This window comes from Dicentrarchus labrax, unplaced genomic scaffold (genome assembly GCF_905237075.1).
Source record: "Dicentrarchus labrax unplaced genomic scaffold, dlabrax2021, whole genome shotgun sequence".
NCBI lineage: Eukaryota > Metazoa > Chordata > Actinopteri > Moronidae > Dicentrarchus > Dicentrarchus labrax.
This window is the reverse complement of record NW_026136714.1, coordinates 21,708,769-21,724,836: the sequence shown is the minus strand read 5'-3', so window position 1 is coordinate 21,724,836 and position 16,068 is coordinate 21,708,769. Positions and strand designations below refer to the sequence as shown.

General features: G+C 44.4%; 2 protein-coding genes across 3 annotated transcripts; both read left to right on the top strand.

The window, feature by feature from the left end:
• Positions 1-2,371: 2,371 nt before the first annotated feature.
• On the top strand, positions 2,372-5,004 carry LOC127376478 (natterin-3-like). Its single transcript, XM_051423407.1, has 3 exons — positions 2,372-2,527; positions 3,207-3,300; positions 3,812-5,004. The coding sequence occupies exons 1-3, from the start codon at positions 2,522-2,524 to the stop codon at positions 4,891-4,893; spliced, it is 1,182 nt and encodes a 393-aa protein (XP_051279367.1). The 5' UTR covers positions 2,372-2,521; the 3' UTR covers positions 4,894-5,004.
• Positions 5,005-7,994: 2,990 nt separating this feature from the next.
• LOC127376464 (uncharacterized) lies at positions 7,995-10,474 on the top strand. Of its 2 annotated transcripts, none has more exons than XM_051423385.1 (4): positions 7,995-8,953; positions 9,071-9,238; positions 9,424-9,467; positions 9,981-10,474. In XM_051423385.1, the coding sequence occupies exons 1-4, from the start codon at positions 8,450-8,452 to the stop codon at positions 10,096-10,098; spliced, it is 834 nt and encodes a 277-aa protein (XP_051279345.1). In that variant the 5' UTR covers positions 7,995-8,449; the 3' UTR covers positions 10,099-10,474. The 2 variants fall into 2 exon arrangements, with proteins under 2 accessions (XP_051279345.1, XP_051279344.1); XM_051423384.1 differs by having other exon boundaries at positions 9,372-9,467.
• The last annotated feature ends 5,594 nt before the right edge of the window (positions 10,475-16,068 follow it).

The window sequence follows — 16,068 nt, the reverse complement described above, 5'->3', positions numbered from 1 at the left end:
ACCTGAAAAAGGGGCATAATATGACTCCTTTAAAGTTATTTTTTTGGCCTTTTATTGCCTTTAATTGACAGAGACAGCTGGAGATAAACAGGAAAGGGGGGTAGAGAGAGGGGATGATACGCAGCAAAGGGCCGCAGGTTGGATTCGAACCCTATGCCGCTGCAGGACATGGTCATCAGCCCTACCAAGTGAGCTAACCGGGCACCCAAGTCGGCCATTTTTAATCGAATTTCAAACTGTATCGCATTTCCAGCAATTTCAGGGCTTTTATTTCAACAAACTCCTCCTAGGGAATTGATCAGAACAACTGCAAATTTGATGAGCACATTCTAAACATCTCCAGGATTTAAAGTTGTGCTCCTCATAAATATTCATTGACAGTGTGCCCGTGGTGTGTCTTCAAAACTCTGGCTTTACATGACTGTAGGGGAAATTCTTCCATAATATTGAGAGTTGCTAGTTCTCTGAAGTATTACGAACCGAGTGTGATGAAACAGATTCCTTTATTCATGCAGCATGGAGAGAAGACCACAGCATAGACGTTCTCTCCCAACTTGCAGAATGCTCTCTTTTATATACCTTTCAGTACATTCAACCAAAATCACATTTGCCATCCTATTAACTTACTGCTGTAAATCACACATTGAAGGTTGAGGTCTTCAACACAAATGGTCCTTTGATCTGACCCTGTGACTGTGATCAGATTCTTATCAGTCACCCCCTACCATAACATCACAACCCCCTAACCAAACTGTGTACATTTACTACCCCACCTAAAACATTCATCTACCACATGACAATAGAAACTCTAACACTACCCGTACTGCTAATCCTAACTGCAATACCGATTCTCCATTTGGACCCAAACTTCACAAGTTTGTTAAGAGCCCTGGCCTAAACGCATCTACGTGCCAATATTCAGTCGTTGTTATAGAGTCAACTACTGGCAACAGGAAGTAAGCCTGGTGTGGCGATTTTGATGTGATTTCTGTGAAATTTTCGTAGCTTGGTGTTGTCAAGATGTACTGGTGCGTGACCTAACGGCAGCACACCCCGACGTGCACCGAGTACGAGGGACCGATCATCACTGCTTGCAGTTTAAATTCAGTTTTGATGTTGGTGTGAATCCATGCTGACTTGAGTCGAAGAAGAAGATCCCACCAAACCACACTGAGCCTCCTTTCCACATTACAAGGGACTGTGTTTTTTGATGGAGTATTCCTTTAAGGTTTGGTTTACTGTCAAAAGCATCACGATGACACTCAACTTTACATGGTTGATTAATCTTTATTAATCTGTTGATCTTTATTCAATTTATGACCTGAATTTCTCAGTTTTTTAGATGTTGTTTATAAAGACAGATGACATTTGACAAGCACTGTAATGAGTGCGTGATACACTGGAGGTCATTGATACCGTATGATAACCTGGAGGACAGAACTAACGTCACTGCCTTATCAGTCTGTTTTGTTAACATTGAAGGCTGGCAAATAAATAATGTGTTTGAAATGAACTTGCATTGCAAGTTAAATTAAAATATTTGTTTGAAGTTTTGATTGATTAACTGATGGTATTTGAATTAAAATGAATAATTAATAAATTAATTAAAAAACGAATACAAATACTTCAAATGCCACCGAATAGACTGAATCCAAAATCACACTGTCGACCTTCCTTTCTCGGTCACTCCGTTGCGGCCCTCTGCTGCCTGCAAATGTCCACAGTGTCCTGATCATTTCAACCAAATAGAAATGGTGGCCAAGCAACAAGTTCCTTTATGCCACTAATGTTCCAGTGAGGTGTCTTTAAAGTTATTCGTTATTAGTTGTTGAAGAACCAAGATTTGAAACCTTTAATATATATATATATATATATATATATTAGAAAACATGAGTAAATGTTACAAACCAAATAAAAATTATTTATAAAGCATGCATAGAGTGCATACAGGTACAGACAAACAACACATAGGAACCAGACAAAAAATCTGCCACATGTGGACTCAAACTGTAGAGGATATAAGTATGTTTTCAGCCTGGCCTTAGAAGAGCCAGTGGCAGGGGCAGATCTGATCTGAGGGGAGATGTTGTTCCACAGTCTAGGGGTTGTTCCCTAAGTCAGCCGAGTTGAACAACCTGGATTTAGAGTAAGGGGTTACGAGGTCTGCAATATAGGATGGGGGCAGCCCATGAAGGGTTTTACACAAATAGGAGAACATTAAAACCAAGACTAGGGGTTATAGTGTCCCTCTTCCCAGAACCTGTCAGGAAACTGGCAGCAGTGTTCTGGACCAGAACTTGTAAGTTACAAAGTTCACAGCCTATGGGCTTATTGGAACATATCCAATTCAAATACTGTATGTTGTAACACTCAAAAAACTAGATTGGACTAAACTGGACTGTTACATTTCCAACAACAAATTAGGCTCTCCCCTACGGGCCTTTGACCCCTTGCTATATCATATAATCCAGCAACAAGACAGCTATCTACGCTCAACCTTTTGTGAGTGATATCTGTGACTATGATGGTGAGTACATTTATTTCACTTATTTCACTTCATTGGTTTAAAACTTTTTTTTGGTTTTAAGGCATGTGAGGTTGTGTAATGAGTATCAACAATACTGAAAAAAACAACTTGAGATTGTAAGATAATACATTTCAATTACAAGTACAACTTGCCAATATAAAATTATTTTTTACATACCACTAAAATTAACATTCGTGAAGATATTAAGTAAATGTCACTTAATTATATATAAGTTATAAGTTATATTTATTTAAAATAATTAAGTAAAGTTATTATTTTTCCATAGCAATGTCGCTGTCATCAAAATATTAAGTATTATATATTATGTAATGATATGACTTCATGTTATGAAGTAAATAAGTCGATTTTTTTTCTGTTTAGACATTTTCAGTTGCTTATTTGTATTAAATCATTATTACTCAATATAAGTTTTAAATGTTGCAAATGTTCTTTTGATAAATGTCGCCAAATGAATGAAATCATTTTCTCTAATATATTATCACTACTCTGAGATTAGTTTTGCCTTAAACCATCTTACAAACAGCAACATAGTTCATCAAGTCTGCTTCTGTCTTGAACAGCTTCATATTGTTTCAATAATGAAGCAAAAATTTTTTGTGGCCAACAAGAATAAATGTGTTACATGTACTAATGAGTTTGGACTGTATTTGATCTCCAGATGAAGCTTCCAGCTTTGTTGTTGTTGCTCCTGTTGCCCCTGTCCTCGGCCAGTCTTCAGGACATTGTGAAGAAAAGCTCACAGCACAGAAATGGTAATTTTTTTTGTCATTATGAATTTCTTCTTCAGTCATTATTTATATTTTATTTATTATTTCTTCACTCATTTTTGAATTTGTACACATCACAGAAGTATACAGAGATAAAAACAGTATTTTAGTATTAGCTTGAAAACAGTCTTCCTGCTAATGACAGCTGACTGACGACACAAAATTATACTGTAGTTTTACTAAGAGGCTGTACACTATCTGCTACTTGTCTGATAATCCAATAGAAATTCTTCCAAACAATGCAACACTTGTAGAGGAAATATGTTGCATATCATATCAGGTCATGATGCTCCTGATACATGAGTGAGTATTCAGATTTTATCCACAGCATGAAAGCATCATAATGCACATTATTGCCAAACAACAACCAAGGAAAATGAGTTACTGCAAAATACACTTTAATCATTTCTCATAGAAGCAGTAAGAGCAGAAATTAGCATCCAGCAGACCGATGACACTAACACAATGTGGCTATGCCTTTTCCCTTCTTTAATAGTCTCCGTGAACCTAGCTCCAGAGGACAGGATTCCTGAAATCACCTCTAAGAGAACAATGTCAACAGATGAATTTCTTCCTTCTTCTGCTATGTTGAGACAGAAGAGACAGACCACCTCCTTTTGTAATAGTGAATACCTCCAATGGATGACATGGACTGGCAGTCTCCCTGGTGGATATGTGGGGATTTCCAACAGTGATGGTGATTACACTTACGTCTGCAAATACAATTGTCATGCCGGTTTCTACAACCCTAATTACGGTCCTTATTGCCACTACCCCTATGCAGACAAAGAGGTGAGAGGTGAACCATTTGATATCCTGGTGAACAAAGACAACTTTGAGATCTTGGAGTGGCAGGACGGTTCCTATGGTTCAGTGCCTCAACATTCAGTCAGAACGTGTTGGGATTATGATATATATGTTGGTAAGAACAAGTACGGTCTTGGGAAGGTACATGTTAGGAATGAGGCCTTCTTCCTTCCCTGGAAAGGCAGTGAGTATTTTTACAAGAGCTACCAGGTCCTAACCTGTAATCAAGATGTACTCAGTGAGGACATCTCGGATGTCCGTTACAACATAGATGGAGCTAAAATCTCCAAGCCTGTTTTAGAGAGCATGAATAACTTTAGCAACATCAACAATGACTGCCGTCAGGTGCCGTTAAGACCTAGTTACTCAAGCAAAGAGCGGTTTGAGAAAAGGTGGGACATCACCCATTCATTCAAGGCCGGTGTCAAGATGACCTTCACTGGAGGAATCCCTGGCATAATTTCTGGAAGTGTAGAAGTCGGCGGTGAGGTATCATTCCAGTTCTCAAGTGGACACACCATTGTACAAGAGAATGAGCGCTCTGTTTCTATGGAAATCACGATCCCACCAAGGCACACCTGCACAGTCAGTTTGATTGGATATAGGTCGCAGGGAAGGATCCCTTTCACTGCAAGCCTCAGGCGCACTTACAGGAATGGGCAGACCAGGTCAATGTCCATCTCTGGGACGTCCACTATCAATCAAGTTTCAAATATCCACATTGAGGTGGGAAATTGTGAACCTATTCCTGGCACCATGCCCTGTGTCTGAAATAATAGGTGAAGAGGCACCATAAGATACAATATCTGACACATTGTATGTCAATTGTATGCTTTAATATACTTTATTCTCATTAAGAAAATAAAAGTATTTGGATTTGAATTATTTCTTCTTTTTTTCTAATTTCTCATCGCACCATATTAACTATTTTAAGATTTTAAACTCATTACTGTTGTACATTGTGCATTGCTCATTGTAGATCTGCTAGTTGATTATTGTCATTGATGGTCATAACCTGGTAGTAGTTCAATGTGTATAGCTCTTCCAAGGCAGGAGGAAGGCCTATCCTGAGTAGACGCCTGATAACTGAAGAATTGACAAAAGAACACAGGATTGGAGGGTAGAACATTTCTTTTTTATTTCACTGTCTTTCAAGAAGCATTGTCGTTTTTATGAAGAACAATAAGTGAAGTAGTAGTTAAACATTTTGGAAATACAAAATTTAATAGAGAGCATTACCACATATAATCACGTCCTTAGTGGCAACAAGCATAGTTGCAGATTACAACCCACTTGCCATTCCCTCCTGTTCCAAGCATGTAGGAGTAACTATGGTGGCTGTGAAATTTAGGACCACACTTTTAGTTTGTCTTTTCCATATTGCGGCTCAAAATGGCTCATTCTAAAGTAACAAAAACATGATTCTCATTTTATTTTCTAACCTTTGAGGATTATATGCCATTAGGTCCTCCTAAATGTTACACACTGGACCTTAATGAACTTGTGGTGAAAACACAATAAACCCTCCCAGTCATGGCTGGTGCTGCAGGAAGTAGATTGCAAAAATTCACAAAAGTAAGGGCTGCAATACCACACTTGTCATGGAAATCCTCCGCTAGAAGAGAGAATCATCTTTTCAAGAGTTTGCGTTTGCAAATGGGACCTCCCAGCTATTCAGGCGAGCTTCATTTCTACCTGCAGTCTCATGCATGAGCAACACAGTTTCATAACACTCAGAGCATTTGGTCTCCCTACACAGGAAAAACCGGAGAGTAATTTTTCCGGAGTTACTGATATTTTCCTCAGAAGTAGTTAAATTTAATCATTGTTGAGTGTAATTATTACACTGTAAACCCGAACACTACTACTAACTCAAAAGTATTGTGAAAACAGCAATCAAAATCCGCTATCAAGTCAACCCAACTTTAAGTTACTAAGTGTTCCGAACGAGGACTGTAGTTATAATTTCGTGCTACTTAAATTGTCTGAGTGATCATTATTGTCTTGCTCAAAACCTTTGAATGCACAGAGGTATGCAACGTAATGACGTCAGAACGAGGCAAAATCAAACCAATTGAAATAGCCAATCCTTTAGGCACTTCAAGAAAAATACACAAACTGTGCTCAGTTTACTGGGTGCTTGCAGATCTACCACTTAAATACAGATCAGCGCTGCATGTTATTCAGCTAGCAGCAATTTGTAAGGTCCCTGATGTCCAGAAGTATGGATACCAAACAGTTCTCCGTCCTTTGTTACAAGACCTTAGCACACTTGAACAAGACGGTGTATTCATTGAGTCTTTTGGCCAGTCAGTTCAAAGTACTGTTCTTTGTGTTGTGTCTGACAACCTGGCAGCACACACATTAGCACGCTTCATGTAATCCTTCCGTGCAGGACACATTTGTCGTTTTTGCAATGCCACACAAGACCAGATTCAGTCTCATGAAGTTGGAGACGGTGAATTTTGTCTGAGGACCAAAGCCAGTCATGACCGTAATTTGCTGGCTGTTACGCAAGGGGATCAGAGTCACAGTGCAGTTGGTGTCAAAGGGGATTGTGTCTTGAATGAGAGTTTACAGCATTTTCACACAACCACTGGCTTCCCACCTGATATTTTACATGACCTTTTTGAGGGCATTGTGCCAGTAGAGTTGGCCCTCTGCATTCAGGAGATGATAAGGCTTAAATATTTTACTCTTGAGGGACTAAACACGAAAATCATGTCATTCCCATACGAAAACTCGGATAAAGTTAACAGACCACGGCCAGTTTCAAAGACCTTTGCCAGAAAGCGGTCAATTGGTGGTAATGGTCACGAAAACAGCACATTGTTATGACTACTGCCATTGATGATAGGCCAGGCAGTTCCTGATGGAGATGGGACTTGGACTATATTGATGGGATTTAAAAGATATTGTTGAACTAGTCTTGTCCCCAACATTTGATGATGTATCTATTGAGTATTTGAAGACCAAGATTCATGATCACAGACAAATGCTTGAGGAGGTTTTCCCTGAGTTCAGCTTCCTAAGCATCACTATTTAGAGCACTACCCAGATCTGATACGTTGTTTTGGACCCCTTGTCCATTTGTGGACTATGAGATTCGAAGGAAAGCATAGGTTTTTCAAGCGTGTAATACACGATACACAAAACTTTAAGAATGTGTTGAAAACCCTAGCAACACGGCATCAGCACATGGTAGCATACTACCTCAGTGCACCCTCATTATTTAAACCACACCAGCAGGCATCAAATGTGTCTTCAGTCTTGGTCTCAGTGCTTCCAGATGTTGCAAAACAGTACATTAGACAAAAAACAGACAGCAGTATGATATACAGCACGTCAAACATCACTTTGGATAGCACCATGTATGATGTTGGGATGTTTGTATCTGTGGGACAAGAGGGAGGACTACCTCAGTTTAGCAGGATTGAACAGATCCTACTTGTTAACAGTGATGTAATGTTTCTATGCAGGGAGCACAAGTCATGTTACATTGAACACTTGAGATCGTACAGACTTTACCCTGGAAATTTAACTGTCAACAACATATTAGAGCTTAATGACAGCTCACCACTATCTGCGTACCATGTTGAAGGATCACTTCTGTTGACACCCAAGCACTTCATACAGCTGCACAGAAAGTAATTTATACCTTTATACCGTAGCTCAAACTACAAAGCATCTGAATATTGAGTTGATTTTAAGATGAAAGTAATGTTTTATCTAAGTCAAATATCTAAATTCTTTCATTCTAAGTTTTTGATTGTGTGAATGAATGTGTAGAGAGGATTTTTCAGAATAAGTTATGTTGTTTCATTCCCTACAAAATTTGTTAACTGTTCTCTCTCTTGATTTTCAGCTGATGGCCATGCCCCCAAAGTACCTTCTTCGTGTCTACATAGCCACTGTTGTGGCTGTGAAAGTGACTTTGAATGAGAGGCCAACATCAGTTGATGAGCTCATTGGCATCTTGAAAGACAAAGTTAAGCCAAGGCTGGACTTTGAATTCACGTAACAGTATGAGGATCCGGACTTCGGAGGAGAGCTCTGCTGTTTGGTTGACGTAGAAGACCTGCCAGAGAAGAGCACGCTTAGAGTTGTTAGATCAGAAGGTTATCAAAGTTCATGTGGTAGTTCGGACACAGATATCCTGCCTCATGTGCCTGTAAGCCAACAGCAAAAACCAAGGCCTGATGTTTTCCCTGTCCCAACTTTTTCGTATGAAGTTGAACATGTCTTGCAAGAGGGGAACAGTGTTTTTGAGAGCTCCGGAAAGACTCTAAAATTAAACAGAGCACAAAAACACAACATTCTAGAGAGCATGGCCTCCTTAATGTACTCTTTCAAACCGTACCCAAGCGACAGAGATGTAGGCATGGCAGCTGAAGCCCTGGTTAACGCTCACCCATGTCTGAAAGAGCCGGGGAGTGCGAGTGGGTGGTACGGATGGAAAATTAGCCTGAAATTTAAAATGGGAAATTACCGTACTAGACTGGCAAGATCTGGATGCAAGGAGGTGTCTGTAAATACAGGGAAAAGAAGCAGGAATAATCCTGAGAAAGCACATCCCCACTTCAACATTAAAAAAGCCAGTAGGGCTGAAGTGAACTTTCTACCAAACTTCCCAAGAGGACAAAACGAGGACAGTTTGGAGGAAATGAGACTACAGATGAAAGCTGAAGTTGATAGAGCCGACAGAAACCTACAATCAATAGAGAAACTCATGCAGACAACCTTTGCACTTTGTCGTCAGGAAATTGTTCAGGGAGACCCATTGGTGAAGGACTTTCTGGAGAGATGGCCTGCCCTTCAGGTCCAATCACAGGTAAAAAAGAAAATAACAAAAACAATAAAACAGACTCAAAGTGTTTATGAGGTATTTCTCTTTGGTGTTTTACTCTTACGTCTTTCACATACTTTGTGTGTCATTGTTATTTTGTAGGTCTGTGCTGAGTTCCACAGGATCACCAACGTAAATTTACGGAACCAGTTTTATGCTGAACTAGATCGGCACATTCCACAGCTCATAGGACTTTACAGACAGAAGTCAGCTCGTACTGGAAGGGTGGCAGGAGCACTGCGAGACATCCTACAGTATTATGAAATTGAGGTGAGTTGAAAAAAATACAAGGGGCAGTCCTTCACTTTTAACCTGTTCTCAATTAGACTTACTAGCAGAGTAAGTCATGTTGGCAGCAAAGGGCCCCTGGTTTTTTCTCATCTGTTTTTGTTTATCCTCCCAGGATGTGCATGATATTAACATGAAACGCACTGTTGCCCTTCTTGCTCTCTCAGTATACCTGCGGGAAGAGGACACACAGTTTTTCAAGACTTGGAATGTAAGTCTTAATATATTTATATTAAAGATGTCATCACTAATCACCTTTTACCATTGGAGCTATTTTGAAGTGCCTTGGTGTTGTAATTATGGCCCTAAGGCTTCTTTCTCTCACCATCACATACACACTCCTCTCTTTCTTTGTCTCTCTCAGACACATACACAGGTTAAGATGGCACCCCAGCAGAGGTCCCTGGGATTTCACAAAATTTCTGAGAGGAAATTTTCTAGTTGAGCCACTTAACCTTAATTGGAGGGGGAGAGGAGGGGTTACTTATCTTTGTAGTTATTGTGTAATACTTAGTCATATACTTAGTTGTTGAGTGGGCAGCTGTAGAAAAGTGTTCAGAAATACTTACCAGTGTACTTTTGCATTATGACTCTATTGTAAAATACCTATCCATGTTCTTGCTGAGTAATGATGACTCAAAAAGAAACACTCACCTGCTGCAAAAATGCAGTTGTCTGATTCATTCTAGCTAACCATATTTGAACCCCCATTTGCATTTTCTAGAGTGAGGAATCGGAGGAACCAGACATCAGTGACACTCCTGTTGGTATTCTCACAGTGGTCACAGAGAGAAGTACATCTCCAGTTCACTTCAGTCCTGCAAGCACAGCCATTGTGGTGAAAGATGAGTTGGTTATGGACATTGCCACGTTTGCCGAAGAATGTGTTACTGTTTGGGCTGGTTTATGCTTTGCATCTGGACTACCCAAAAAAGCTTGTTAACACGTTCACCTTCATTCAGAAGGTACTCATGGGGTTGGATGATGGTGCACCACTCAAACCTTCTTTGCTCTGTTTGAAAAATGACCTGCTAATGACAATGTAGAAGTTGTGGATTTGTCCAGACACCTGTATCATGAAAGCATGTTTGTTGTTGCATTGTTTCTGTCAAGGCTGGTGTTAGGACCGGACCCAGGAGCAGACACCCAGACAGTATGGAAGGTTTAAAGGGGGTTTTATTCCACGCACACACACACACACACACACAGGGGGGATGAGGGGCGGCCACAGCAGGAACGGGTGGGTGAGATGGCGGAAGAGACCGGAGACACAGAGGCACAGGTGAGCAGACACAGGAAGCCAAACTGCACAAAGGGACCCTGGGGCACGGGAGAGAAATGGTTAACCGGGGGACAGGCACAGGGAAAACACAAGAGGGCTTGAAGTTGCCTAACTTAACACTGAAAAGAGCCACGAGAGTTACCACCACATAGGCTGAAACAATCTGGCAATGAATGGGAGGAAGACCGGGGTTCTTGAAGACTGAGGCATGATGAATGATTGAGAGCAGGTCAGACAGCAGGCAGCAGGTGAGGAGAATGGAGGCCGCACCCTCAGACACACAGGGAAGGAGCAAAGGGAGCAGGAGGGGAGCAGAGCCATGACAGTACCCCCCCCCCTCAACGGACGCCTCCTGGCGGCCTACCGGGCTTGTCAGGATGGGATCGGTAGAAGTCCGAAAGAAGGGAGGAATCCAGGATGAAGTGCCGGGGAACCCAAGAACGCTCCTCCAGCCCGTACCCTTCCCAGTCCACCAGGTACTGGAAACCCCGGCCCCGCCGTCGGACGTCCAGGATCTGGCGAACTGTGTAGGCTGGGTGGTCGTCAATGAGCCGGGGGGGCGTCCGGAGGGCACAGAGGGCTGGAGGAGACAGGCTTCAGGAGAGATACGTGAAACACAGGATGCACATGTAATGACGGAGGGAGTTTTAACCTCACCGCCACAGGATTGATGATTTTGTCCACTTCAAAAAAGGTCCAATAAATCGTGGAGCCAGCTTTCGAGGCTCTACCTGCAATGGCAGGTCTCGAGAAGACAGCCATACCTTCTGACCAGGAGTGTAATCGGGGGCAGGGAGTCGGTGGCGGTCCGCCAGGCGTTGGTTTCTAGCCGCTGTCCGTAGCAGGGCTGCACGAGCCTCAGTCCAAATCCGGCGACAGCGGCGCAGGTGATCCTGTACTGACGGGACCGCCACCTCCCCTTCCTGAGATGGGAACAATGGAGGTTGAAAACCATAAGCTGCCATGAACGGGGACATACCTGTGGCAGCGCAGGTGAGGAGTTATGAGCATATTCGATCCACGGAAGAAATGTGCACCAGGAGACCGGATGTCGGGCGACGACGCAGCGCAAGGCAGCCTCCAATTGCTGGTTAGCCCGTTCTGTCTGGCCGTTGGATTGTGGGTGGTAACCTGAGGATAGACTGACAGAAGCGCCCAAGGCCTGGCAGAAGGCTCGCCAAACCTGGGAGGCGAATTGTGGACCACGGTCTGAAACTAGGTCTTGAGGGATTCCATGTAGGCGGAACACATGGGTGACCAGGAGTTTGGCAGTCTCTAGGGACGAGGGGAGCTTGGGCAGAGGCACGAAATGGACAGACTTAGAAAAACGGTCAACAATAGTGAGAATGGTGTCATTACCTTCAGAGGTAGGCAGTCCAGTAACAAAATCCAGGGCGATGTGGGACCAGGGGCGACTTAGAACAGGCAAGGGGTGTAATTGTCCAGCTGGCAGCTGGTGGGAGGATTTCCCGTGGGCACAGACAGAACAGGCGGCTACAAAGGCTCTCGTGTCTCTCGCCATGGATGGCCACCAAAACTTCCGCCGTAGGAAATCCAGTGTTCGCTGGTAACCAGGATGGCAAGAGATCTTAGAAGAGTGAGCCCACTGGAGGACCTGGGACCTGGTTGAGTCTGGAACAAAAAGTCGGTTAGGGGGGCCGTTACCTGGGTCAGGTTGTGAGCGTTGTGCTTGCTTCACCAGAGCCTCTATCCGCCAGTTCACTGCAGCCACCACACAAGAAGCCGGAAGGATGGTCTCTGGTTCAGTCCCCGGCGTCTCGGGGTCGGCTTGGCGTGATAGGGCATCTGGCTTGGCATTGCGGGACCCAGGTCGGTAGGTGAGGGTGAAAACAAAACGATCAAGGAACAAAGCCCACCGGGCCTGACGGGAGTTGAGCCTTTTGGCCGAGCGGAGGTACGCCAGGTTCTTGTGATCCGTCCACACGATGAACGGGAGAGCAGCACCCTCCAACCAATGCCTCCACACCTGAAGGGCTACCACCACCGCCAGCAGCTCTCGATTCCCAACGTCATAGTTCCTCTCGGCTGGGGACAGGCGTCTGGAGAGGAAGGCACAGGGGTGCAACTTCTGGTCCTTGGGGGATCGCTGGGAGAGTACTGCCCCAATGCCAGTGTCAGAGGCATCCACCTCCACCACGAACTGGAGGGAGGGGTCAGGATGATGCAGCACCGGGGCAGAAGTAAATAGCTCTTTCAGGGCTAGAAAGGCTGTTTCTGCTTCAGGGGACCAAGCGAACGGTGCTTTCACCGAGGCAAGCTTAGTCAGGGGGGCTGCTACCTTACTATAATTTCTAATAAAGCGGCGGTAAAAGTTAGCAAACCCCAAGAAGCGCTGCAACTGTTTGCGAGTGGTGGGTCTCGGCCAATCAGCCACGGCCTGAATCTTGGCTGGGTCAGCCTTAACCTGCCCCCGCTCAATAATAAACCCCAGAAAAGACACGGATGTCACATGGAACTCGCATTTCTCGGCTTTCACGTAAAGCTTGTTCTCTAGGAGTCTCTGGAGTACCTGCCGGACATGCTGAACATGTTCCTCCTGGGACTGCGAAAAGATGAGTAGGTCATCTAAATAGACGAACAGGAACCTGTTCAGCATGTCTCTCAGCACATCATTGACCATGGCCTGGAACACAGCTGGCGCATTGGTCGATCCAAAGGGCATCACCAAATATTCGAAGTGGCCTAAAGGGGTGTTAAAGGCAGTCTTCCACTCGTCTCCCTCTCTGATCCTGACAAGATGGTATGCGTTCTGGAGGTCTAATTTCGTGAATACTTTAGCCTTATGAAGGGGTTCAAATGCCGGATCAATGAGGGAGAGGGTACTTATTCTTAATGGTGATGTCATTAAGCCCTCGATAATCAATGCAAGGTCGGAGGGACTGCCAAGCGACCAAGAGGGGCAGAGGAGGAAGTGGGGACTTGGCTCACAGGAGTACCACCATTCTCCGTTTCTTTCTTTGGCAGCTGGGGGCAGGCAGCCAAGAAGTGACCGTGCTGGCCACAATAAATGCATAACCCGGACCTCATCCGGCGTTGGCGTTCTGCCTGAGTGAGGTGGGTGCGACCCTATTGCATCGGCTCTTCTACGGGCTCGGGGGGTACCTGGCTCGAGGGATGTTTGCATGGGGCTGCTAACTGGGGATCTACTGAGATGGTGGCTCTGGGTAAGGCATGGAAAGGAGAGGCTTGTGAGCGCCCCCACTTCTCACGCCATCTCTCACGAAGACGATTGTCAAGCCTAATTGCTAGTGAGATTAGCTCGTCAAGGCTAGCAGCGCTGTCCCTAGCCGCTAACTCGTCCTTCATAACCTCTGACAGCCCATGCACGAAAACAGTCTGCAACGCCTCTTCATCCCAACCACTCTATCCCGCTAAAACTCTAAACTCGACTGAGAACTCAGCTACTGAACCAGAACCCTGACGAAGATTCAGTAAGCGTTTAGCTGCCTCTTTGCCTTGCACTGGATGATCAAAAACTTTTCTTAATTCGTCAGAAAATCGCTGGAAGGTATCACAAATAGGGGAGTGCTTCTCCCACAGGGCGGTTGCCCACTGAGCTGGTTTCCCTGAAAATAAGCTAATCACAAAAGCCACTCGGGTGCTATCAGAACTGTAGGTCAACGGCTGTTGTTGGAAAACTAGCGAGCACTGAAGCAGAAACCGCCCACAAGCCCCCAAATCCCCAGCATACCGTTCAGGTGTAGGAACGTATGGTTCCCGGGGCGGAGGAGGAGGAGGAGCCGCATGCTGCATGGCTGGAGAGGCAGAGGGAGTAGCTGCTTCAGTGGCGGTGGTAGGGGCTGTGGGAGGGGTGGAGACCTGATCGAGCTTGGAACCAAGGGCGGCCACACTGCAGCGAAGGTCTTGGATGGCTGCCACGATCTCGTCAAGGACTTTCTCCTGTTGGCTCCCTCGTTGTCCCTGGTAGACCAGTGCGCTTCGGACGGAGTCTGGGTCCGCTGGGTCCATGCTGGCCAGATTGTTCTGTCAAGGCTGGTGTTAGGACCGGACCCAGGAGCAGACACTCAGACAGTATGGAAGGTTTAAAGGGGGTTTTATTCCACGCACACACACACACAGGGGGGATGAGGGGCGGCCACAGCAGGAACGGGTGGGTGAGATGGCGGAAGAGATTGGAGACACAGAGGCACAGGTGAGCAGACACAGGAAGCCAAACTGCACAAAGGGACCCTGGGGCACGGGAGAGAAATGGTTAACCGGGGGACAGGCACAGGGAAAACACAAGAGGGCTTGAAGTTGCCTAACTTAACACTGAAAAGAGCCACGAGAGTTACCACCACATAGGCTGAAACAATCTGGCAATGAATGGGAGGAAGACCGGGGTTCTTGAAGACTGAGGCATGATGAATGATTGAGAGCAGGTGAGACAGCAGGCAGCAGGTGAGGAGAATGGAGGCCGCACCCTCAGACACACAGGGAAGGGGGAGGAGCAAAGGGAGCAGGAGGGGAGCAGAGCCATGACAGTTTCATTGTTTGTTCTATCCAAGATGTCCCTTATTAAATGGGATTTTCCTTTCTGCTTTAGGGAAAATGAAAATGGGGTTTAAAGCTCTGGAAGAGTGTGTGTGCGTGTGTGCATGTGTCTTAGTAACACTCAAAATAGATACATACTAACTTCCCAAAATGCACCAGGGTGAGTGCAGGAGAAAGACAATGGACCAAAAGGTTGTGTTTAATTCGTTTATATAGAGAAAAACTGAGTTTTTTGTTGGCCTCTCTTTTCAAAAGGCATAGATTTTATATCTTTACATTTCGTTTTTGGTTATTAATAAGGGATCGAGCACTGACCAAGTGCAAGACCCTATTGTTCCTGTTAGAATTATTATTATTATTTGGTGCCTGTTTGACCGCATATTTGACCCCCGCAACATCCTCAAAATGGAATGAAAATTTGCACAAAATTCAAACGTAGCTAAAATATCGATATGACATTGTCCCCGTGCACGGGCGTCGCCAAACATCTAAGCCACGCCCCCTAGTATCAGCCCCCAAGACACGTAAGGCCCACATGTACAAAAATTGCTACGCATGTGTATAATGGTAAAAGAAGCAGAAAAGCCTCTTGGACCCATGCCTCAAAACCCACAGGAAGTCTGCAATTTCAATTTTTAATTTTCATCATTTTGTGGTCATTTTGACTTTTTGGGCTTGTATTTGAACGAACTCGTCCTAGTGACTTTATCGGATCTGCTTCAAAATTGGTCAGTACTGTCAAAACATGGTGCTGAATGAACGCTGTTCAATTTGTAACTGTACGTTGAAGGGCGTGTCCGTGGTGTGCCATCAAATTTGGCCATTTTTAAGTCTGTGGTCATTTTCGGTGAATTTTCGCCTTGCATTTGAATGAACTCGTCCTAGGGAATTTCTGAGATCTGCTTCAAAATTGGTCAGTACAGTCACAAAATGGTGCTGAATGAATGCTGTTCATTTTTTCACTGTACGTTGAAGGGCGTGTCCGTGGCGTGCCGTCAAAGTTGGCCATTTTGAA